The sequence below is a fragment of the Hylobates moloch genome, unplaced genomic scaffold (assembly GCF_009828535.3).
Source record: "Hylobates moloch isolate HMO894 unplaced genomic scaffold, HMol_V3 SCAFFOLD_2, whole genome shotgun sequence".
Taxonomy (NCBI): Eukaryota; Metazoa; Chordata; class Mammalia; order Primates; family Hylobatidae; genus Hylobates; species Hylobates moloch.
In genome coordinates this window covers 139,038,437-139,063,969 of record NW_026652277.1, presented here as the reverse complement: position 1 = coordinate 139,063,969, position 25,533 = coordinate 139,038,437, and the positions used below count along the sequence as shown (strand labels likewise).

Sequence of the window (25,533 nt, the reverse complement as noted above, 5' to 3'; positions counted from 1 at the left end):
TATTATATATAATAGATATATTTTATGTATATATTATATATAATATGTATGTTTTATGTGTATATATTTTATATATATATTTAAGATAGGGTCTTACTCTGTCACCAGGCCGAAGCACAGTGGCACAATCATGAATCACTGCAGCTTCTACCTCCCCAGGCTCAGGTAATTTTCCCACCTCAGCCTTCTAAGTAGCTGTGACTACAGTTGCACGCCACTGCACCTGGTGAAATTTTGTATTTTTTGTACAGATAGGGTTTTGTCACATCGCTTAGGAAGATCTCAAAATACTGTGCTCAAGTGATCCACCTCTCTTGGCCTCCCAAAGTGCTGGGATTATAAGTGTGAGCCACTGTGCCTGGCCAGAAAAAGGATTTTTAAGAAAGGCAATTATATTGAATTGTGTCTGTTTATATTTTAAGAGATTGTACAAATCACTGTTTATGAAGAACTATTTCATTTGAAAGTCAGCATGAAATAGAAAATATGATAGGATTTCTGAAGTTTTTTTTTTTTTTTTTTACCGAAGCCTTTTTATGTATTAGTATGCCTATCTTGCCATTTGGTCTCAATTTGTAAAATTACTTTTCTGAAACTATTAAATTTAAACTAAATGAATAGTTGTGATTTACTCCTACTGAAAAATTTTAAAACCTCATAGAGAAGAATAATGTTTTTCTTCTCAGCATTTTGCATTATGATTTATTTTCTGGGTTCATAGTAAATAATAACATCTTTCAAAAAATATCAGAAATGAGTTTTAAATTTTATATGATAAAAATCCTGTTGCCTTCAATTTAAATGGATGATTTGGAAACTATACTTGTTTAGAAACCTACATTTTGCTTCTGCAAATAGTGAATTCTTAATGGGATTTTTTCCTAAAAATTTCCTGAAATGGAAAAATTACTTAACATTGTAAATGAATTCCTAATCTTAAATCTCTCAGTATTTCCCTTACTGCCTATCACAAATAAAGTTATATTGAGGAGTTCTTTCATATGAATATATAGACAGTTCACATATATGTATATTCTTTATCTTTTTTTGTCTAAAAGTTGGGCCCTGATTCAGAGTGTCTGATTTGCTGAGGTTTTGGCTCCTGTCTCTTAGGCCTCATCTTTTTAATGACTAGGCTTTAGTTGTTTCAGTTGGGAAATGACCAGATTTTTGAGGATGAGGCTGGAATTAGTGTGTTATTATTCACGACTTGTATATTGAGTGGGAGAAAAGCTTTGTTCCATCCTTCATTGGAGTGGAACTATTCTCTACTACTTTCCCATGGGTCATACTATTTTGAGTGAATTCTGATTGCATGTTGAGAAGACTGATTAAGAAGTAAGCTTTCTATGAAAATACAGAAATATAATTTTGCATCCCACTGCTGACTTACTTTTTTTTTCTACCTAAGTAGTCAGAAGGCCAGAAAATATGGTATAGCAGAAAAAACAAGTTCAAACTGATTGTTTTGTGAGAATTGTTCATATATCCTAGAATGGGAATGCTTTGCCGGGGCATATCTGGGCAATGTTTTGAAATTAAAGCTCTCAAACTGTAGGAACGGCCTAGAATAGGGAAAGCCTGTAGGACAAGGCCACTGGAAAATGTTGCGTTGGTGATTCTGATTCACCTACCCTTCTTCCTCCCGTTCCTCTTAGACATAATACCTAAAATCTGCTACCACATTTAGTATTTTAATTTTTGCTTTACATAAACAGCAACTTTTTTTTTTCTCTGCTTAACACTTAGTTTAAAAAATGATTTCTCAAGAGCTTTTTAATATAAAGGCATCTGATAAATCACTCTTTATAAATTATCCAGACTTTGCCTTTTAGTAGTTTGTTAAATATTGTTTTGGAAAAGTGGCATTATTTGAGTGACTGAGTGTTAATAAAAGTCTTTTAAAAAATTGTAGGTGAGATATGAAGCCTTGCAAACATTATGTTCAGCTCCTCCATCTGATGTCCTGAACTGTGAAAATTGGACTACTCTCTGCGAAAAACTGACAGTGTCTCTTTCAGATCCTGATCCTGTGTTTAGTGTAAGAAAATGGTTATAGAAATATCAAAAATAATTTGTTTTCCCACCATTCTGGAAATAAATAGAATATGATAGTTATGATAGTTTTCTTTTCTTTTTTTTTTTGAGACTGAGTTTCACTCTTTTTGCCCAGGCTGGAGTGCACTGGTGCTGCCTCGGCTTACTTTAACCTCTGCCTCCCGGGTTCAAGTGATTCTCCTGCCTCAGCCTTCTGAATAGCTGGGATTATAGGCATGCCACCACCAAGCCTGGCTAATTTTTGTATTTTTAGCAGAGATGCGTTTTGACCATGTTGGCCAGGCTGGTCTCGAGCTCCTGACCTCAGGTGATCCACCCACCTTGGCCTCCCAAAGTGCTGGGATTACAGGCATGAGCCACTGTGTCTGGCTAATAGTTTTCTTTAATAGTAGCTCACACATTTATGGAACTTCAGTTTCAGCTTTCTAATTGTCAAAATTTTTCTTAACAAAATTTTGTGATTAGTTTCAAAATATGATCATATTTCATTGCCAAATAATACACTGCTACCTTCTGCATTTTATCTTGTAAAGGAATATCCTAATATTTTATTTTTGTTTCGTTTTGTTTTTTGAGACAGGGTCTTGCTCTGTCACTCAGGCTAGAGTGTAGTGGCATGATCACAGCTCACTTCAGCCTCAACCTCCCAAACTCAAGTGACTTTCCCACCTCAGTCTCCCAAGTAGCTGGGTATTATAGGCATGCACTACCATGCCTGGCTGATTTTTGTATTTTTTGTAGAGATGGGGCCTCACCACGTTGCCCAGGCTGGTCTTGAACTCCTGGGCTCAAGCGATCCTCCAGCCTCAGCCTCCCAAAGTGCTTGGATTACAGGCTTGAGCCACCACGCCTGGCTGTGTCATTGCTTTTGAATGATGCTGTTTTATGATACTCTCAAATTAAAAAAAAAAGAAAAATATTTTAAAAAGATTCATGGTATATGAAAATTTGAACGACAAATGATGAATTATGGTTTATTCAAAAGGGCTTATAAACATTTTCCTCATGTATTTAAGTGTTTACTTAGCGATTGCTTAACTGCTTAAAGAAAGAAGCTAGAAAACTAATGCTGAGATTTTAGAAAATAATTTGAGGTGAATCATAAAGCAAATATAGAAAGTTTCTAAAATTGTAAAATTATGAAGTCAGTAGATATGATTTTATTTAAAAATTCGTTTGCATATGACTTTTTAGGAACAGTTATGTGATGAAAAGTAAGCTTTACATTAACAAGTGCAGTAATTCTACAGGTAGTATCTATGATGGGAATGAAAAGAAAACCCCTGATTATCCAAGAATTGCATTTTAAACACAAATTGGATTTCCTTATAGAGGATCTTTTCTTCCTAATTGATATATCAGTGAAGATAGTTTTGGCTTTAAAATAGATATGATGTTTGGCATCGAATTTAAGGCATTAGCAAAAGAGTTACATTTTGCTCTTTGTTCAGCAAGTATATATTGAGTATCTACAGTGTGTATCATTCTCTTTTAGACACTGGGAATACACCATGGACAGGACACAAAATCTTCACCCTCAGAGAACTTAGATTTCAGTAGATAACAGAGACAATAAATAAATAGTTATAGAAAAATATAAGGTATCGCAATATGTTTGTCTATTTAAAATCAGTCTACCGTCTACCATTAATGAAGATATAATTATACTGGTAAACAGAAGTGGTTTGGGAATCACTGTTTGTAATTCTCATAAAAGGGAAGAAGGTGTTTACCTAATACTTGGATGCAGTTCAACCTTGTTAACACCAGAGGGTATTGTAGACTTCTGGAACAGCTCAATGATCCAAGAACTTCAAGGTGAAAAAATGTATCTCAGAGTTGTCTTTAACATTTCATGCTCTCTAACAACAGATGCAATTGTAAATTTCCCTGTATTTTTTCTTTTACTTAATAAATACAGAATAGTAGCCGAATAGATTTCCTTTATTTTATAAATTATGAAATAACTTTATAAAATAGCAAATTGTAGCCATTTTAAATTATTATGCAGCAAGGTTCAGTTTTATTACTTATGCCAATAAAATTGGAAGCAATTATTATAGAGGAGAGATGATAATAAAATTAGTCATTTTGAAGTAGAAGACAAAGCATGGAGTTTTTTTCATTTTAAATTTGTGCTTGATCCAAATTCTTTTTGAGTTCAATTCTATTTCTTCATCTCCTCCTCTAAAGGACTCTTACATGCAACTGAGTGAAGCCTATAGGGTTGAAAAGTATGACAGATAACCTATCAGTTGCTGCAACTATAAAAATAGACTTCCCAAAGTATTTAATATCCTTTGTTCAGTAGGAATTTCTTGGGGCTATTAGAAGATACCTTTAGTAACTTGGGGAACTATTTCTTGTAAGTGGATTATCTAACTGGTATCAACAGTGTTATTAATTTCCCCCCCCGGATTAGACTATTTAAGGCAATTTTATGTTTTTATTTAATGGAAAGTTGAATTTCACTATTAGGATTAATCTCATCATGATATTAATAAAGTAGTTATAATTAAAGGGATAATAATAGCTACCATTTTAAAGTAACTCTTAGTGCCAGGCATTATGCTAACTATGTTTGTTGCCACTTTTAACTTATTTATCTTCTAATGGTTTCTATTTTAGAGTTTTAATAATGTAAAAATTTAAACATAGAGTAATTTTCTTGGGAATAGGCAAAATTATTAGAAATAATTCTAAATTTCTGATTACTGAAGCTACCCATGTAAAGCAATTAAAGATGATGAATTTTGGACTTGGAAATACGGAGTGTTAAAAAAACTTAGTACTGCCTACTCTGTTCCTTTGCTTGACACCTTTACATTGTCTCCTCTATGAAACCTCACCTTACCCCCACCTCACCATGTCAGTATATACTATGACCGGATTGTGCAGTAATCTCTTTCTGTTATTAGATTCACATATTAGTTTTGGTCAGTTTTAATTTTTGCTGACACAGAGTGTGCCCTTTTTAAATAAGTACATTCTGACTCTGGTTTCTGAATGGTTTATTTGTATTTATTTTATTTTCTGAGTTTTTACTGTGTGAAAAATGTTTCATCTCTATTCTATTCTTGTAAGATCTTAGATGCAAATTTTCTGTCTCATTTCCATAGGACCAGATTTTAAAATTCTGTGCACAGATATTTTCGCTTTCTCCATTACATATGACCAAGGAAATTTATACAAGCTTAGGTATGTTTATGAAAACATTTAAAAATGTTTTTTGTCATTTGCATGTACTTAAGAATGTATAGGAAATAACTTTTTTCAGAAAGCACTGTGAATGAATGATGTTAATTTTATATTTTCCCTTTTTTTTTCAGCTAAGTATTTGGAGTCATACTTTCTTTCTAGGGAAAATCATATTCCTACTCTTTCAGCTGGTGTAGATATAACTAATCCTAATATGACTCGCTTACTTAAAAAGGTATCCATATACCAGAATATGCTTTCATTTTTATTTATTTAGTTTTATATTTGAGGATGCTAATTTTTTGAGAACTATTGTGCACTGCTTTGTAGATTCGTCTTCTAAATGAATATCAGAAAGAAGTTCCATCTTTCTGGATTCGTCATCGAGAGAAGTAAGTCCCCTCCCAACATATGCCAGCATAAAACCTAGCAGTGTTACTGCCCCATATACGTTTCAGACAGAAAGAGTAAAGACAGTCTTAATGGACTTACATGATTGGGAAGGGATTAATAAAATTTTTATTTTTATTTTTCTTAAGATTGTCGTGTTTTATACTTAGCTATGTGAATTACTGTATACAGGTGCCACTTTACATCATTTATCACAAGGTAAAAAGAAAATGTAGCATTATTGTTATTATTTTTTAATGTATCAGTGATTTGAAGGTCTATGTTAGGTTCTTATTGGTCTTTACTATTGCATTTTGGACAAGTTCCTTAAATATTCTTTAAACTTTTTCCTTTCAGCTATAAAATTTATTCTAAGTTGTAAGATAATCTGTGAGTCTAAAAAAGAAAGTTAAATTCACAGATCCAGTGTTGAAGTAGAAAGAACCTGTTGTTAAAGCAGAAACATTGAGTATGAATCCTACCTGTCATTTACTGAAATAGAAAAAATGTTTCTGAAGATTATGTGCTACTTTATCATTCCATGAATATAAAATATACCACCAGAACTATATATGTAATTGTATTTCTTTTTTCCCAAATTTTAAGGTATATGGAAGAAATTGTGGAGAGTACTTTGTCCTTGTTAACAGTTAAACATGATCAAAGCCATGTTGTCTCACAAAAGATTTTGGATCCGATCTACTTTTTTGCATTAGTTGATACCAAGGCTGTGTGGTTCAAAAAGTGGATGGTAAGGAAAAATAGAATATTTTTATACCTTTTAGTGCATTGCTATATCATTTTAATAAATAGTTAATGTTTGAGTATTTACTGTGTGCTAAGAGTTCTAATCACTTTTACATGTGTTGACTCATTTATTTCTTATAAAACTTTACGAGGTTGGTGGTATTAATACCCCCATTTTTCAGATGCAGTAACTGAGATATGGAGAAGTTAACTTGCCCAAGATTTTTTACCTATTAAGTGGCAGAGCCAGAATAGGATTTTAAGTGGTATTTCATTTGAACCTAAGCTGAATAACCTATTCAAAAATCTATTTTTTCTTTAGTGTGAAAGCTTCAAAAATTTTAAGCAAATGTGGTAGAACATAAGGATTCAATATATATTTTTTTCGAGCTTAGGAGATATTTCTGAAAGTATTCTTTCATTTGCCTTCCTCCTGAACCTGAAGTTTGGGGAATGTGTTTAATACCTGAACCTGGCAATTTCTTATGAAGCTGGAACTGAAACTAATATTAAGAGTAGAGAGATCTTTATACTGTTACCTCCCTCAACCTCTGTTGACTAAGAGAGGTCTGTGTTTGTCAATAGCAGCAACAGGACTGGCTTTTATGCTCACATTGTTTTCTCTCTCAATCTGTACTGGGCACCTAGGTACTATATTTCTTGCACTTGAGAAGAGAGGGGCTGGGGCATTCATTTAGTCTTCAGCACAGTTTGGATGTTATCTAGCGATGGTGCTTTGTGCCTTTTGCTAAGTTGTATGATAAATGCCCAATTAACCAGAACACAATTCTGTCTCTAGTGGTTAGCCCTTACCTGGCCTGTCTAGTATGTGATTAATGTTTACTCAATTAAATTAAATTAATTTAAAATGAACCCTTTGTTCCTCACATCTAACAGTTAAAATTTTTTCTTGATTAGCAAATTATATCATTATTTGAGAAAATATGCAAAATATGTAAAAGCTTAAATAAAATTAAATTTTTCTAATTATACAATACAGGGATAACAACTGTTAAGATTTTCTTTCATGTAGATATGTTATATATCCTTTTATATTTATCTGTTTAGGTCATCTTTTTTTAACAAAATCAGTCGTATTTTACTAACTTTGTAATTAACTTTTTCATTTGACATACATTCTTATTGCTGGGAGTTGATTCTTAAGAGAACGGGCTACAAATTTATTTAAAAATCACATTCTGAAGTGTGTTCTAGTATACATGAAAATTCATTACATCCTCCTGTAATTTTTGCATCTAAGGCAGGAGTTGACAGACTTTTTATGTAAAGAGCCAGACCATAAATATTTTTGGCGTTGTGGGCCTACAGTCCCTATTGTAGCTATTCAACCCAATTGTTGTAGCTCCAGAGCATCTATACATTATAGGTAAATGAATGGACTTGACTGTTCCAGTGAATTTTTTTGCAGAATTGGGTCTAGGCAGAATTTGATCTGAGGGCTGTAGTTTGCTGACCCTGGTCTAAGAGATATACCATAAGGATTTCTTTTCAGAACATGGTCAATATTAAAAATAGTTTAATACTATATCAACTTATTTCTCTTAAGTTGGAAAAAGGATTAATAGTTTTTGAAAACATTTTAAGCTACAAGGTTTAAAACACAAGGTTTTGATTAACCTTCGGTTAACCAAAACACAATTTAATCAATGTTTAATTAAAAATTCTATTCCCAGCCAGGCGCAGTGGGTCACACCTGTAATGCCAGCACTTTGAGAGGCCAAGGTGGGCAGATCACTTGAGGTTGGGAGTTTGAGACCAGCTTGGCCAACATAGCAAAACCTCATCTCTATTTAAAAAGCAAAAAAAGGAAAAAAAAATACAAAAATCCTCTATTCCCTAGAATTCTGAAAAAGTTTTGACTTGTATTATTCTGTTTAATATTTTTATTCTTTAAAAAAAATTTTTTTATTATACTTTAAGTTCTAGGGTACATGTGCAGAACGTGCAGGTTTGTTGCATAGGTATACATGTGCCATGGTGGTTTGCTGCACCCATCAACTGGTCATCTACATTAGGTATTTCTCCTAGTGCTATCCCTCCCCTAGCACCCCACCCCCAAACAAGCCCTGGTGTGTGATGTTCCCCTCCCTGTGTCCATGTGTTCTCATTGCTCAACTCCCTCTTATGAGTGAGAACATGGCTGTGTTTGGTTTTCTGTTCTTCTGAAAGTTTGCTGAGAATGATGGTTTCCAGCATCATCCATGTCCCTTCAAAGGACACGAACTCATCCTTTTTTATGGCTGCGCAGTATTCCATGGTGTTTATGTGCCGCATTTTCTTTATCCAGTCTATCATTGGGCATTTGGGTTGGTTCCAAGTCTATGTTATTGTGAACAGTGCTGCAATAAACATGTGTGCATGTGTCTTTATAGTAGAATGATTTATAATCCTTTGGGTATATACCCAGTAATGGGATTGCTGGGTCAAATGGTATTTCTAGTTCTAGATCCTTGAGGACATCGCCACACTGTCTTCCACAATGGTTGAACTAATTTACACTCCCACCAACAGTGTAAAAGTGTTCCTATTTCTCTATGTCCTCTCCAGCATCTGTTGTTTCCTGACCTTTTAATGATCGCCATTCTAACTGATGTGAGATGGTATCTCATTGTGGTTTTGATTTGCATTTCTCCAGTGACCAGTGATGATGAGCATTTTTTCATGTGTTTTTTGGCTGCATAAATGTCTTCTTTTGAGAAGTGTCTGTTTATATCCTTTGCCCACTTTTTGATGGGGTTGTTTGTTTTTTTCTTCTAAATCTGTTTAAGTTCTTTGTGGATTCTGGATATTAGCCCTTTGTCAGATGAATAGATTGCAAAAATTTTCTCCCATTCCATAGGCTGCATGTTCACTCTGATGATAGTTTGTTTTGCTGTGCAGAAGCTCTTTAGTTTAATCAGGTCCCATTTGTCAATTTTGGCTTTTGTTGCCATTGCTTTTGGTGTTTTAGTCATGAAGTCTTTGCCTATGCCTATGTCCTGAATGGTATTGCCTAGGTTTTCTTCTAGGGTTTTTATGGTTTTAGAGCTTATGTTTAAGTCTTTAATCCATCTTGAGTTATGTTTTCCCAACACCATTTATTAAATAGGAAATCCTTTCCCCGTTGCTTGTTTTTGTTAGGTTTGTCAAAGATTTATTCTTTTTTTTTTTGAGACAGAGTCTCACTCTGTCACCCAGGCTGGAGTGCAGTGGCGCAATCTCGGTTCACTGCAACATCTGCCTCCTGGGTTCAAGCGATTCTTCTGCCTCAGCCTCCTGAGTAGCTGGGACTACAGGTGCACGCCACCACTCCTGGCTAATTTTTATATTTTTAGTAGAGTGGGGTTTCACCATATTGGCCAGTTTGAGACCACACTCGAACTCCTGACCTCGTGATTCGCCCAACTCATCCTCTCAAAGTGCTGGGATTACAGGTGTGAGCCACCGTGCACGGCCAATATTTTTATTCCTAAGTGAAATGAAGAACCTATATTTTGAACACTAATGATATCTTATATAATCCAGCTAAACAATATTTATAGTTTTCCCTGGCTTTGTACAATGCTATGCATTTACATGTTTTAATTACATCTATATTTTGCTCCAAGGAGAGATTTAAAGCTCTTTTGACACTTTGAATCATTTTTAAATATGGTTGGCAGAAAATGATTAGGGTGCTGTCACTTTGGAGCATTTCAGTGTTGGCAGATTTCTGCACATGTAGACCATACAGTATCCTCTTCAGTATAAGAGTTGTGCTTTTTCAGCAAAAGAAACTACCATCAGAGTGAATAGGCAACCTACAAAATGGGAGAAAATTTTCACAACCTACTCATCTGACAAAGGGCTAATATCCAGAATCTACAATGAACTCAAACAAATTTACAAGAAAAAAACAAACAACCCCATCAAAAAGTGGGCAAAGGACAGGAGCAGACACTTCTCAAAAGAAGACATTTATGCAGTCAAAAAACACATGAAACGATGCTCATCATCACTGGCCATCAGAGAAATGCAAATCAAAACCACAATGAGATACCATCTCACACCAGTTAGAATGGCCATCATTAAAAAGTCAGGAAACAACAGGTGCTGGAGAGGATGTGGAGAAATAGGAACACTTTTACACTGTTGATGGGACTGTAAACTAGTTCAACCATTGTGGAAGTCAGTGTGGCAATTCCTCAGGGATCTAGAACTAGAAATACCATTTGACCCAGCCATCCCATTACTGGGTATATACCCAAAGGACTATGAATCATGCTGCTATAAAGACACATGCACACGTATGTTTATTGCGGCACTATTCACAATAGCAAAGACTTGGAACCAACCCAAATGTCCAACAATGATAGACTGGATTAAGAAAATGTGGCACATATACACCATGGAATACTATGCAGCCATAAAAAATGATGAGTTCATGTCCTTTACAGGGACATGGATGAAACTGGAAAACATCATTCTCAGTAAACTATCACAAGGACAAAAAACCAAACACCGCATGTTCTCACCCATAGGTGGGAATTGAACAATGGGAACACATGGACACAGGAAGGGGAACATCACACTCCGGGGACTGTTGTGGGGTTGGGGGAGGGGGAGGAATAGCATTAGGAGATATACCTAATGCTGAATGACAAGTTAATGGGTGCAGCACACCAACATGGCGCATGTATACATATGTAACAAACCTGCACATTGTGCACACGTACCCTAAAACTTAAAGTATAATAATAATAAAAAAAAGAAAAAAAAAAGAAAAAAGCCTACATTAAGAGTTTTTAGTAGTAGGTGGCAGTGTGATTGACAAATAGGCCAAAAAATTCTCTAAAATATAATTATTCATGTTTTCTTATAATAAATATTATACAATTATGTATATACATGTAATAAATGTAATTATTCATTAAAAAAAAGAGTTGTGCTTTTTAGTTTTTTTTTTCCCCACTATGTATCTTTTTTTGGATTGTGTCATATGTATACTTTTTTGGTGGTGGTTTAAAAATAGTTTAGCTTGGAAATTGGACACAATTAATGGATAGAATGTTCTTCTACTGATCAGTCACTAAATGATCTGCAAGTTTTTTGATACGATTTGCATTCTTGTGATTGCTATGCTTCTAATCCAATGCACACATAAACACCTGTCTGTCATTGACTATAATGGTTTAAACCTAAGCTATTGTGTGATTTATGATGTTGTCATTAGAAATGATGCAAGAAAAATAGATTTTGAGTGGCACAGCTTGAGTATTAAATATCATTTCCTTTTAATTTTAGCATGCACATTATAGCAGAACTACAGTATTAAGACTTCTTGAAAAGAAATATAAGTCTCTGGTAAGTCTGTATTTTCATTTTTATGTTGAGAAATAGTATCACCAAAATAAATATGATGTACTAACTTGACTATGCAAAGTTGTGTGGTGATAATTAATATTGGATAATGAAGCAATTCGCCTTTTATATGATCTTAAATTACCATCCTGTGAAACATAAAGGGATAAAAATAGAGACTTAAAATGAATGCAGTCAGGATAACAATTAGAAAATATGTTTTTTATATATAGTAAATTGGCTTCTATAAATAACAAGCTGGTTTTAGAGAAGCCATATTTTTAAGCAGTAGCATGTAGTTCGATTCAGATCAAGTATTCATAAAGCCATTACTTCTATAATATAGACCCATGTTTTTCAGTGAAAATTACATGGCAGAACCCATAATGATGAATACTTTTGCATTTTCAATAATTGGTTTGGGTTATACCAAATGTAGACTTAATATTCTAAAATATGTTACCAAAATCATCTACATTTGTTACTGTTAGTAGAACAATGTGTAAGGGTACTGAAAATAATTAAAAAGAAATCAGCAAGTCTAATAAATAATTGACAAAATGAAAACCACAAAATTTATTAAGACATTCAAATGTTATACTGATATAGCTTTGGGTCAATAAACATCTTTTACGTAGTTAGGCAAAACCTTGAGTTTGGAAGTCAGGTGAAGAAAAGATTCCGGAATTGTGATTTTTGGTTGAGTGCAGTATAGCATAAAATGAAGGCAGGAGAACAATAATTGTTTTGTGTTTGAGAATCAAGAGAATTGAGCAGCAGAAGAAGAGAGGGATATTGAATAATAGGATAAGAATTTATTTGTAAAGGTAAAATATACTTCAATATTTTTATAGAAATTGAATTTAAATAGGTTTTTCCACATTTGATTTTTCTCTCATTCCCATTTTAAATAAAAATTTGTTGTTGCTTTATGAGCATAGACTGATCTTGCTAGAATAGAGAAAGGAAAAATAAAGAACAGGATGATTTTTCCCCATGGTTTATGTGCAGATAATGACTCACTGTTACTATCACAGAGGCCCCAGTGAAAGTATTTCAAATAACGTTTTTTATAGATTAATTCTTAAAATTGGTTTCTTATTTGAAAAGTTAACTATACCTTAACTTTTAACCTGCAAATGGAATTATGTCATTATAAATCATCTTAATATTTTATCAACTTAGTCAAATATTTTATTTCATGTATATAGTATGTCAAACTTGTTTGACATTTCAACTTAAACCTCATTTGCACTAAAAAGCTTTCCTACATTTACAAAATATCAAAATATTATTCATATTATATTTATTTTTTTAAAGTAAACTTGGCTCCACTTTTGAAAATAAACATTGGGGAAAATGATGCAAGACCTGTTTATTCCCACTGTATTTTCAGAATCAAGGGTCAAATTTTGTGCATCTGTGATGGAAATTGCAGACCACTCCATCAATTTGTGTTTCTGTTCTATAAGAGATTCTTGTATAAGAACTTTACTCATAGCAACCTGTTTAGCATGACCTGCTGATGTATTTCCTCTAGCTTCTCATCAGTGCTCTCTGATGTCATTTTCTGCAATGATGAAATATCTGTGTTGTACAGTACGGTAGCCACAAGCCACATATGACTGCTGAAAACTTGAAATGAGACTAGAGTAAATGAGAAACTGTATTTTTAATTTTATTTAGTTTTTATTAATTTACATTTAAATAGGCGTGTGGTTGGTGGCTACTGTATTTGTGTGGTTCTATCTTATGTTTATGACATTTTTAGTAGGTAGCATTAAGCTATCAATTTTTGTATATGCTGTTGGTTTTTTATAGATTTCCCTGAAAAAGTTAAGATAGTCTTTATTCCCATAGAATCTGAAAGACATGAACTGGTTAAAAGTTTTGGCTGTCAGCGTAAATATTTAACCTTTAATTTTTAACAGTTTGAATCTTGATTCAGTCAACCCCTAAAGGAATGGTTTCTGAAATGGTTTTATGTAGTGCCATTTTTACTGCTCTCTGAAAGTCATTTAAAAAAATGACTTGACGGCATGGTTATTTAAATTCTCCCTTGGTTTTTCCTGTCTTATTGTATTTAACCTTTTTTAAAATTTCTGTCTTAGGGGTTAACAATTAAATGAACTGGCTGGTATATATTTGATAGTATAGGGCAGTATGTATCAAATACAATCCTGAATTTTATAGCAAATTTCTGTCGATTTTCACAGGGGTTAGAAAAATCATTCATTATACTCTCACCTTGACTCTTTAAATTCACCTACTATAGATCTGCTTTCTGCTACTGTGGTTTAAAGGGATGTCATGTAATGTGATTGTTCATGTCCTGAAATTATTCCTTTTCTTTCCTGTGATTGCTACCTTTTCTCAAATAAAGATAGCATGTTTAAGAAAATATAAGGGAAAGAGTAGAAGGAAAAGAAGGGAGTGTAAGTAAGTGGATGGTGAAGATAAAGCTGGGTAGTAATGGATGCAAGGAGGGTGGATTTCTAAAGGTTTGAATGAATGAAAGAGTCTTTGAGAGAGATTATTTTGGAGACAGTGTTTTGAGTTTTCAATTAAAGAAGCGGACTATTGTTTGTTCTTTTGTCTTCTAATTCTTTAGAGCTTCTCTTAAGTGTATTATTTTATCAATTTTTCATGTCAAAAGTTTCCTAAAGTGTCAGTTGTTATTTTAATCCACTTCTGTTTTGTTTTTTGTTAGAAAATGGGTCAAAGGTTCTAGGTAGAGATAGGGGAGAAGTATTGAAGCAAAAAGATGTTTAAGACATTGTATAATAATCCAAGCAAAAGATGATGGAACCATGCAAGAAGAATAAGACAGAATTGGGATAAATGGATGGACTCAAAATACTTTATTTAGAATGTAGGATTTAGAGGACTTTTGAATGAGGGGGTTGTGATTGAGGCCTCAGACAATTGATTAATGTCATTCATTGAGATAAGTAACACAGTGGGAGGCAAATATTTGCTTGAAAAGATAATGATTTTTAGAGTTGGTAGATTTAGTCATATTTGAAATGCAGATTTCTAGGAGGCATGGGTCTGGATCCCTGATGTTTGATTTAGAAAAGACACGTAGATATGGGAGGGGGAGGGGGGTCCCCAAGACAACCCCCAGGTTTGATGATTTGCTAGGAGGATTCATAGGATTCAGCATATAGTTATGCTCTCAGCTATCATTTATAATAATGAAAGGATACAAAGAAAAATCAGCAAAGAGGAAAAAGTTCACTGAGTGAAGTATGGAAGATATGAAAGTATAAGCTTCCAAGAGTCTTTTTCCCACTAGAATCACATAAGACATGCTTAACTCTTTCAGCATTGAATTGCGGCAACTTATGTGAAATGTTATATACCAGGGAAGCTCACTAGAAACTCAGTTGCCTAGTTTCTGTTTTTGAGGAGGGGTTGCTGATCACATAGAAACCCTCTGCCTGGTACATACCAGGGCCCAAGACTCCTAGAAGGAAAGCAGGTATTCCTCATAAATCACATTATTTGTGCAAACATTGTCAGCCATTCTCAGTTCTCAGAATGATGAGAGCCCTCCTGAAATCCAAGTTCCTAGATGCTATCAAAATCTCACCTTGTAAGGAGGCCTTTCTAAAGATAGAAGTCCTGCCATGTTACCTCTTTTCTGCATACAACTGAGGCCATAAGAAAGAATGAGATGGGAAAATCAATTGACTCCTTGATGCTACAATTATGAACTTGCTTCTTTTCAAACCTTTATTTTTTTCCTATCTAAAGCTTAATTAATCATTCCTTCCACTTGGATTCCATCTGCTTCTTCCTCTTGTTTATTTTTTTTTCTATCAACTTTCTATCTATAGTTGATAGAAAAAACTACATAGTCAAACTCTTCCTCTCTGTTGGCTTCCCCCAGTAACATTTAAGCATATCCATATCCTTCTAAGCTGAAAAAGAGTTTAATCTTGACTCTAAGATACAGTTGTTGGTCTATTTTTAAAATTTTCCTCAGCTGTCTTTCCTGATAATAAAAATTATGCTAACCACCTTTACTTTTTCACTTCCTTATTCTTTCATTTGGTATAGTCTGTCTTTATTCACCAAACTCCTCTGAAAGTGATCTTTTCAAGGTCACCAACAACTGCCTTGTTACCAGATTTAACAATTATCACACCATATATCACTGGTGGCTTTTATTTTTTTTTGGGAATTAGGATAAGGGGCCATCGATGGGTAGGCAGGTGTTGAGGAAAGGGGAGAAGGTTTGAAGTCTCTGCTTGTGGAGAATGAGAGGAGGAGTTAGAATGGAGACTAATGGGAGAATCACTGGGTACAGTAGGGGTTGGAGATCATTTTTTATTGTGACTCTTTTCTTTGAATTATGAGATTTTTCTTTATCAGTCTTTAGCATTTCTGGTATTTGAGATGGAAATAAAGACTTGATCCACTTGATATTTTGCTAGCTGGGTAGGAGGAAAAGATTCTAAGGCAAAGGAACTGAACAAGATAGTTTCTAAAGTTATGGCCATGGCCACAGAGTTTTTGCACTTTTCACTATAAAATATAAAGTACATATTTATTTCTGTCTAATGACACCAACATTATAACATTATCATGTTTTTTGGTCCGCAAATATTTTCAGTGTTCACCAGAGTGATGCCATAGTTAAAATGTAATTGAGGAGGCTGAGCTTTAAGGGCTAGAAAGGTACTGTACTAAATATTTTTCTCAAATATTTCTCCAAAGTATTTTTGCAGCTTTGACTAATTTCTTTTAATTTTTGGACTTGAGGGCTGCAAAGTTCTGGAATTAATAACTTATTATTTCATCAGGTAACTACAGCCATTCAACAGTGTGTTCAGTACTTTGAACTGTGTAAGACTAGGAAAGCTGATGAAACTATGGGACATTCAAAGCATTGCAGTAAGTATTATTTCCTCTATTACATACTTTTAAAAATGGTAAATTTTATTAGTAAATAGAGTTTAGTAGGAACTTTTATTTTTTTAATGATTGTTAGTATGGTAAATTAGGTCACTTTTACTAATGATGCTGTAAAATACATTTTACACATTTATAAGATACACTATAATTATTATTTTTTAGAACAGATCTACATTTGAAATTAATGTACAACCATACTGATTCTTATTAGATGCAGTTCTTCAATTCATACTAGGGCATATATCCTAATCTGTTATATTGCAACAATATACAGTCCATTCTTTCCCCTTCAGTAATGTATCAGTCATCTTATCAGGCATATATGCACTTTAATGGGAAAAAAACTTCCATAAAATGTTGTTTTTATTTTTGAACACCCTGTGTCACTCCGTGATCCTTCTTTGCTTATTCTCTGTCTGAGCTAAAATGTCCTGGATGCTTCGTAATCTGGCCCCAATTTCTCGATACGATCTCTTCTCTAGTTATTGATGAATCTTCTCTTAGTCTTTTTTTGCATACCAATGCCTATACAACATTATTTTTACTCCTACTGCCCCATCTGTAATTCCCTACACTAATAGATATTTATCGTGAATGAAGAAACTGTATTTTTTATTTATTTATTTTTTTAGACAGAGTCTCGCTGTATCACCCAGGCTGGAGTGCAGTGGCATGATCTGGGCTCACTGCAACCTCTGCCTCCTGGGTTCAAGCGACTCTGCTGCCTCAGCCTCCCACGTAGCTGGGAGTACAGGTGCCTGCCACCACATCTGGCAGGTATTTTTAGTAGAGATGGGGTTTCACTGTGCTGGCCAGGCTGCTCTTGAACTCCTGACCTCGTGATCCACCCACCTTGGTCTCCCAAAGCACTGGGATTACAGGCGTGAGCCACCGTGCCCGGCAGAAACTGTATTTTAAATTTCAAGGCCTCCCTGCCTATTCTGAATTTTTCTTGCTCTTGCTTATATCACACAATTTGCCATGTGAACCTGATAGCTTTTATTGTTCTGTTGTTTTTATGTTGTTTCCTTAAGCATATAGTAAGCTCCTTTGAGAGTATGACGATATCTTATACTTTTCTTCATTCTTCTTTATCTAACTCAAAGCAAGGGAGATGGTGATAGACCAATAATTAATGGGTTTCAAAAGCTAGTGTTTTGTAGGGGAGGAGAAAGTGTAGAAGTTATAATTTATTCTTCAGAAGAAGGAAAAGGACATATAAGTTCATATGTTATCTCATTTACAAACTTAGAGATTTTTCTGATTTCCTGATATTAAAATGTAATATTTAGCTCGTTTCCCCCCATTACTTTCTTAGCCCTTCATGGTTTTGCTCTCTATCTACTAAAGACGTCAGGGTGCTTTGCTGCATTTTTTTTTTTTTTTTTTTTGCCATGTGTTTAAAAAAAATTCTTGCTCATTTCTCTTTCAGAGTTTTCTGCCTGCGGTTGCCCAACTTTAGGTCAATTCAATTCTCTATCTTTTCTGGTACTGAAGAAATTGAGCAGAGAGTATATGACATGGCTTGAGAGTAAATATATATTTTCTAACTTCAGCTGCTCTCTCTCTGTTGCTGTGGAATCCTCCTAGATGTTCTTTCTTTAGCGTTCCATAACAGCTATTACAAGCCCTTGTCAGTCTTATCGAACCTTCTGCTTTGCTCCTGCCCAGTTCTCTGTCAGGAGGAGGAGCCCTTACTTACTCTTTCATTAAGAAAGATGGAACTTTCCAGATACGAATTCTCTAAATGTCTTGCTTCTTTGTATGCAAATACATATTTATGTGCCCTAATCAATATTTCCTTTTCTTAGCCTGCAAAGAAGAGATGTTTTGTTTTAGATTGGTGTCTTAATTCTGTTATCTTCTGTGTGTATATGTGTGAATGACAAATACATATTGGGAGATGTCTATATTGTAGAGATTTTAATTTCACTTAGACATGTGCTTGTTAATATGATCTTTTGTAATATTGACTTTTAATTGGTGGAATTAAACAGTAACTAACATTTTCTAATAACTTTCTTCTGCCCTTAATTTTGAAGTTCCTCTTCAGTGGCAGATAACTCTGGCAGTCTTATGGTATTTATTTTAGAATCGACACTATATGTATACTATTGTTTTCTGAGGCTGCGTTTTAAGATGATTGCTTTTCTTCGGGGATTTATTGTAAAGGATCTTAGGAAACAATAAGGAAAACAAATAATTAAAAAATTTTAGACCAATAGTGTCTCCATTCTAGCCTGTAGCCTTGTTTAATGTCTAGAAGGGAATGAAGACAGGTACTGTAAAATATAATGACACTAAATAAATGTTCTTGTTTGCTTCCCTTTTAAGGAAACAAGCAGAAAACTTTCTACTACTTAGGACAAGAATTACAATATATTTATTTCATTCACTCACTGTGCCTTTTAGGAAGATTATTGATCTATAAACAAGGCAGAAAACTATTTCCTATTAAGCTGAAGAATAAAAAAGGTAAGTACAATTAAGAGAAATAAATTTGTTGAGATATGCTAAGATTTATATATGATGGAGTATTCAAACTTGGAAATTTGGCATGTTCCTTTCTATGGTACTTAGCTACATACCTTTTAGTCTATTGATAGCTTATACACTTCGAAGTATTTGTTTTCTTTTAGTTTTCGGTACGTACTTCTTCCTACATGTATCTTTTTTTTGTTGTTGTTATTATTCCTTCAGCCTTTAGGGATCCAGATGTAGATTTAGAGCTAGAAGACCTTGTTTAAGTTCTCATTCCGTTATAAACTAGCAGTGATCTTTTGGGAAAATCACTTAACCTTTGTTGTTTCAGTTTCTTTATCTGTAAAGATTGAATAGTGAAATCAGTAATATTTGACTTACAGAAATTTTGTGGCCACAGAGAAATGAGGTTTGCGAATACTGTTTTATAAACTGCAAAGCCCTGTGTCATTTTCTATATTACCATATTATTTTCACCCTAAGTCTCATTTACTTTTTCCCTATCAAACTTCAGCACATGCTGTTATTATATACTTAAACTCTTAAGGGCAGTAAAAATGATAACTAAGAATATAGTATATGGCAGGGACCAGCAAACTGCTTTTTGTTTGTTTGTTTGTTTTTGTAAAGCACCACATAGTAAATATTTTGGGCTGTTTTGGCCACATACTGCTTTTGTATATTCTCTCTGTGTGTGTACAAAAAAGAGTTAATGTAGCAGGGCTGAAACGGCTATCCTTAGAAAAGCCTGCTTGCAACGTTGGACCTTAGCTGGGACCTAGGAACTTAGATTTCCTATTATTCCTAGAACTGATGAGTGCCTCAACTGTGCACTGATCACCGCCTAAACTGTATAATGTGATTTATGTGGAGTACCTGGTTTTCTTTTGGGAGTTTAAAATTTTGGCGTGTGCTAGGTAGAGTGTGCTTACATGCTTAGATCCCCCCAAAACCTAAGGGACTGGGTCTCTAATGAGTTTTCTTGGTAGACGACATTTCACATGTGTTCTCATAACTTGCTGCTGAAATAATTAAGTGTATTCTATATGACTCAACCGGGAGAGGACACTTAGAAGTTTATGCTGGTTAGCTCTGGACTTCACCCCATGCACTTTTGCCCTTTGATTTTGCTTTGTATCCTTTTATTATAATAAATCATAGCTGTGAATACAATTATATGTTGAATCCTCTGAGTCTTCTTAGTGAATCACTGAATCTGGGCATGGTTTTGAGGACCTCTGACACATTTAAAAAATGTAAAATCCATTCTTATCTTGTGAACCTTATAAAATCAGTCCACAATGGCTATAGTTTGCTGACCCCGTTACATAGTATATTTATTTTGAATACTCTTTTATACTGTTTTGTAGCTTTTTTATTTCTCTAAATCTTTTCTTCTCATCGATTGTGAGCTCCTTGAGGAAAGACATTGCCTTATATACATCTCTTGTAGTTCCCATGGTAGTGCCACATAATTCTATGCATAATGAGCACTCAGTAGATAATTGACTTTTAATAAAAGAGCTGTCATTTTATAGGATACTGTTGAACTTTACAGAAATATACTAATGTATACTTGTGATGTTGGTGCAGTATTCAGCTTACATTTATATGTCTATCATCTATAATTTATCATTTTATATTGACTTTTACCATCTACATTTTGGCCTACCAGATATTATAGACCACCTGAAAATTGAGTTTCTAGAATATTCTACTATATTAGCATAGGTCAACATTCACCTTTAAGTTTCACATGTGATTTCACCAGACTCTTTTAATGTAAGCCTCTATAGCAAGAGTTGGTAAATTTTGTCTATGGGCCACATTTGATCCACTATCTTGTTTGTACACTTGTGAGCTAATAATGGTTTTTATATTTTTAAATTGTTCAAAAAAGGGTATTTTGTGATATGTGAGAAATATACATTAAATTTTAGTGCACACAAAGTTTTATTGGAGAATAGCCATACTCATTCATTTGCATATCATCTACATATACTTAGTGCTACCATGGCAGACTTGAGTATTTGTGACAGAGACCATTTGGCCACAAAATCTAAAATATTTACTCTCTAGTCCTTTAAAGAGAAAGTTTGCTAAGCCCTGTTCTACAGTTTTGTGTAGATAAGTCAGCTGGACCAACTTGGTAAGATGAATTTTACTGCTTCTAATTGAATAAACTCAAATAGCCTTGGTCAGATTCATACATCGTCCTAGCATAGGTTTATCTTAAGTGATTGGTTCAAAATAAATGGTAAAACTGTACCTTTACATAGCACCTACAGCATTGCTTGCTTTGCCATGTTTTAATTTGTATGTGACTTGTTCTGGAGGCTTCTATCTCAGATTATAGCTCCCTTCTTCCTGATTGCCTCATAGTCTGTACAAAAACTCAATTATATAGATGGATGAAAGTTCAGTTAAATTTCTCTATGTTGAAAGAATATGCTAGAAATTAATTTTCTCTTTATTTTCTTTTTAAAGGTTTGGTATCCCTCATAGATCTACTTGTTCTATTTACCCAACTTATCTATTACTCACCAAGTTGTCCAAAGATGACATCAACTGCCCATTCAGGTAATTCTGTTTCTATTTTAAATAGAGAAATATAAAACATCTAAAAATATTTAAGTATTCTATTGTCTAGATGTTTTGAGTGCCTGACCTACTTTGGTAAGTAGGTTTCATTAAGATACAGTATTAAGAGAAATTACATTTGTCATGAAGTAAGCCATGAAATTTAATTTTGTTCATTGATATTTTAAGATGTTTCTACTCTACTACTTTTTTATTTAGAATCAGTATCACTGAGAATTTTAATGATGTTCTTTATTAAGATCAAAATGTTCTCAAGACATGATACTGAGGGATATTTGATTGATAGGTCATAATGTGATTTTTTTTCCTGCTATTTTCCATTCTTTATACTTTCTAAAATGTTTTGATCAACTCACTTGTTTTGGCTTACATCCAAAACTTCAGTCTTTTCAGGGTCTTCTTTTATTGAAGAATAAAGAAAAAACCCTTCACGTTTTTCAGAAAAATGCCTTTTAGTTTTATGGCTGTTGACTAGCTTTTAAAAATGTTCTAAAATATTAACATTTAAAAAGTAACTTATATTTTTCCTTTGAGTATCAAGAATAGTTTCCAAAGTAAAACACTTAATCATAAAACACACCAATAATGCATAGACATACAGTGTTCTAAAACTAGGAAATAACCCTAGAATTGCTGACACAAATTCTAAGGTGAACTCAAGTGAATCAAAGAAAAAAATGGTTTGGGCTATATATTAGTGCTATAACATATCTATCAACTGGTAGGTTATTATTCAGTACAGTGTTCACTGTTCAGGTGATGGGTACACCAGAAGCCCAAATCTCACCATTATTCAGTATATCCGTGTAACAAGCCGACACATGTACCTTCTGAATCTATTTAAAAAAATATGAAACTAATAGATTTTATCCAAGCAATTATATTAGCCTATTGATCTTCACAGTGGTTCTCAGACTTTTTTCTGTCTTTACAGCATTTACATGTATAAAGAACTAGCTTAGGTCTTCTAACTATATACTCCTACAGCATAGACATCCTTTTTGATTAAAATCATCTTTGTTTGTTCTAATTACTTGTTTATATATTGGTTTACCATGATGTGGACTGTTTTTGTCTTATTTACTTTTCTGTTCATAGTTAGTTCCTAGTACAGTGTCTGGTATGTATTAGGCACTTAATAAATAGAAGATGATTGGATGAGTGAAAGAATGGCCATATGCTCATCAATAATATCTGTCCTTGTAAACAGGGTTTCTCACTTGGAGCTGGTTGAAAAACCACTGAACTTTCCTTTTCCATTTTCTTTTTGTCAGATATTGACCTGAAGTCAGCATGTTTATTGAGTATGGAATATTGTAACATAAATTAAGAACTTTCATCTTATAATAGTTTCCAAAGTAAAACACTTAATAATAAAACACACCAATAATGCATAGACATACAGTGTCTAAATACTAAAGTATTGTATCTTACTAGGACAATCTTACATTAAAAACTATTGTTTTGAGGATATTAGATTATATATCTGAAAATTTGTCAATTTATGAAACTGAAAATCATTTAATTCAGTGATGATTCCAACCATGTTACACTTATGTGTATTGTGTTTTCCTGTGTATACTGTATTTTGAAAGAAAATCTAAAAAGTGATCTTTGTTTTCACTGGCTTTATGGTAATACAAGAAGTATACTAGTGTCTATAAAATTTATGAAAGTTTCCATTCTCTTCTGCTTCCTTTTTCCCATTTTCTTGTTTGAATGTAATTTTCTTGTAGGCTCAATACTTGAATATGTTATTTAAGAAAAATAATAAATATGAGTATGGTAAAAGTGTATTCTAGGGAGAAAAACATGTTTTCTAGGAGGAAAAAAGCTGTACATTTGCTTCAGACCACATCTTTAATATTAAGCAGTAATTTAATGTCGGACAGTAAATAATTTTGTATTCTTGTCTATTGCCATTCATGTTTGTTGTCATTTGCTTACTTTTTATGTTAAGCCAGTTGAGATTCCCCTAAGTCAGGTTATAATTTGGTAATACATCTTCCTTTGGACGTTGAGTTGTATGACTTTTGAAGTACTGAATTAACTTTGATGTTGAACTTTTTGGAAGAACAACAGCTAACACATAAAATAGTTCTAAGTATTTAATGTTTTGGTATTAAAAAATATTTATTGTTCATTAGAGAATTACTCTCCTGCAAGTATGGTGACTGAAGTTCTATGGATACTCTGTGATCAAAAAGAATGTGCAGTGGAATGCTTATATAACAACATTGTAATAGAGACACTTCTTCAGCCTATTCACAATTTAATGAAAGGAATTGAGGTTGGTATTATTTACTAAGGAGAAAAAGAGTCTCTTACCTGGGTATTAGTGGATATTCAGTGGGAGTTTATTTCTAAGTTTGAAATATTTTATTATGCTGTCCTTCCATATACGAATGTATTTTATGTTGATATATATTTTTATTATTAAATTATAGCTTGTGCAGTTGATTGATTTATTATGATATGCAGAGGGAAAGAACATAGAATATCTAAGTTGTTTTTTAATCAGACTAGATCTGCTGATGCAAATAACTTAGAAAAGTTATTCTGTTAAGAAGTTATTTGCTTTGCAAATCTAATAAATCTCGTAAATGTTTTGTTATTTATTTTATGGCATTGTTATAACTTTTGGAAATGTGATTATTTTCCTTAGTAACCAACTCTGTTTTATATTAAGAAGAACTACTTTAGAGAGAACACTTATATAGGATTCCAATTTGAACAGATGTATGTCTCTTTACAGTTTGCACAATATATTCCCTTACATTATATAATTTAATAATCGCAACTGAGGCTGAAATAAGTGACTTGCTCTAGGTCAGATATTTAACAAGTGGCAGAGTTGCTACTGTTACTAGTTTGGGTGTCTGTTCAGTACCTCCCTCTACTTGTATGACTTAAGCTTCTGGGCAGTGATTTTTAAGGCTTATCAATAGGTTAAAAGCTTTTGCTTTTTCATATCTGTTTTGAGGTGTTTACTGTTTTCATCTTCCTCTTATGTTCACCCATCAATGGGCTGTCACATACTTTTCTGCTTGTTGCTTGCTAGGTAAACTTGGCAAATGCCAAATTTTCTGTCCCCTAATTACTTTCTTATATATTCCAGTTATAATAGACAATTTGCACTTTCTAAATAAGGTTATTATATCTCCTTGTGTTTGTATGGTTTTTCTTCACCCTAGAAAATTTTACACTTGGTCCATATGAAACATTCCTCTTTAGACTAGAGTTTATCTTTGAAATTTCCTCCCAGTTCTCCTTTGCAAAGTTAGGTGGGTTTTTTCTCTGTGTTCCCATGTTATGTACTTCTGCAGCTGTACTTACATTATGCTTGAATTATTTATTCTTGACAGTAGCCCTCTGGCACTGACACTCAGTATCCAATTTAAGACAACCAGCATCACCCATTGAACCTCTACTATATCATTAGCTCTCTGCTGGGTACTGCAAATATATAAGTGAATAATACATGTTTATTGCCTTTAAGAAGCCTACTCTAATAGGCAAGGCAGACCTTTAAACAAAAAATATTTAAAATGAGGAATAGAAAGTTTTAAAATACTGTATATATGTATATAGACATGAGAGAATATATATAGTCTCATGTGAGAGAAGGAATGTGTTCTAAGGAGACAAGTTGTTTTAAAAAAGATATTTAATATGAAAAGTGATATACTTTTTGTGCTAAGTAGTATGAATAGTGCTATTCGTGCTAAACAGTATGATTAGTAATAATTAGGACTTCTTTAGGTGAATACCTGACTAATCATTAGTTAGGCTGGC

At 33.5% G+C, this 25,533-nt stretch overlaps 1 protein-coding gene across 1 annotated transcript in view; it reads left to right on the top strand.

The window, feature by feature from the left end:
* Nucleotides 1–25,533, top strand: part of TBC1D32 (TBC1 domain family member 32) — a 274,963-nt gene that overhangs the window by 32,991 nt on the left and 216,439 nt on the right. The window contains exons 6-15 of the mRNA XM_058435533.1: nucleotides 1,916–2,041; nucleotides 5,178–5,256; nucleotides 5,388–5,491; nucleotides 5,587–5,648; nucleotides 6,253–6,397; nucleotides 11,677–11,736; nucleotides 16,545–16,635; nucleotides 18,991–19,131; nucleotides 21,625–21,717; nucleotides 23,886–24,028. Of these exons, the coding sequence (XP_058291516.1) occupies nucleotides 1,916–2,041; nucleotides 5,178–5,256; nucleotides 5,388–5,491; nucleotides 5,587–5,648; nucleotides 6,253–6,397; nucleotides 11,677–11,736; nucleotides 16,545–16,635; nucleotides 18,991–19,131; nucleotides 21,625–21,717; nucleotides 23,886–24,028 (1,044 nt within the window). The remainder of the gene's footprint in view (nucleotides 1–1,915; nucleotides 2,042–5,177; nucleotides 5,257–5,387; nucleotides 5,492–5,586; nucleotides 5,649–6,252; nucleotides 6,398–11,676; nucleotides 11,737–16,544; nucleotides 16,636–18,990; nucleotides 19,132–21,624; nucleotides 21,718–23,885; nucleotides 24,029–25,533) is intronic.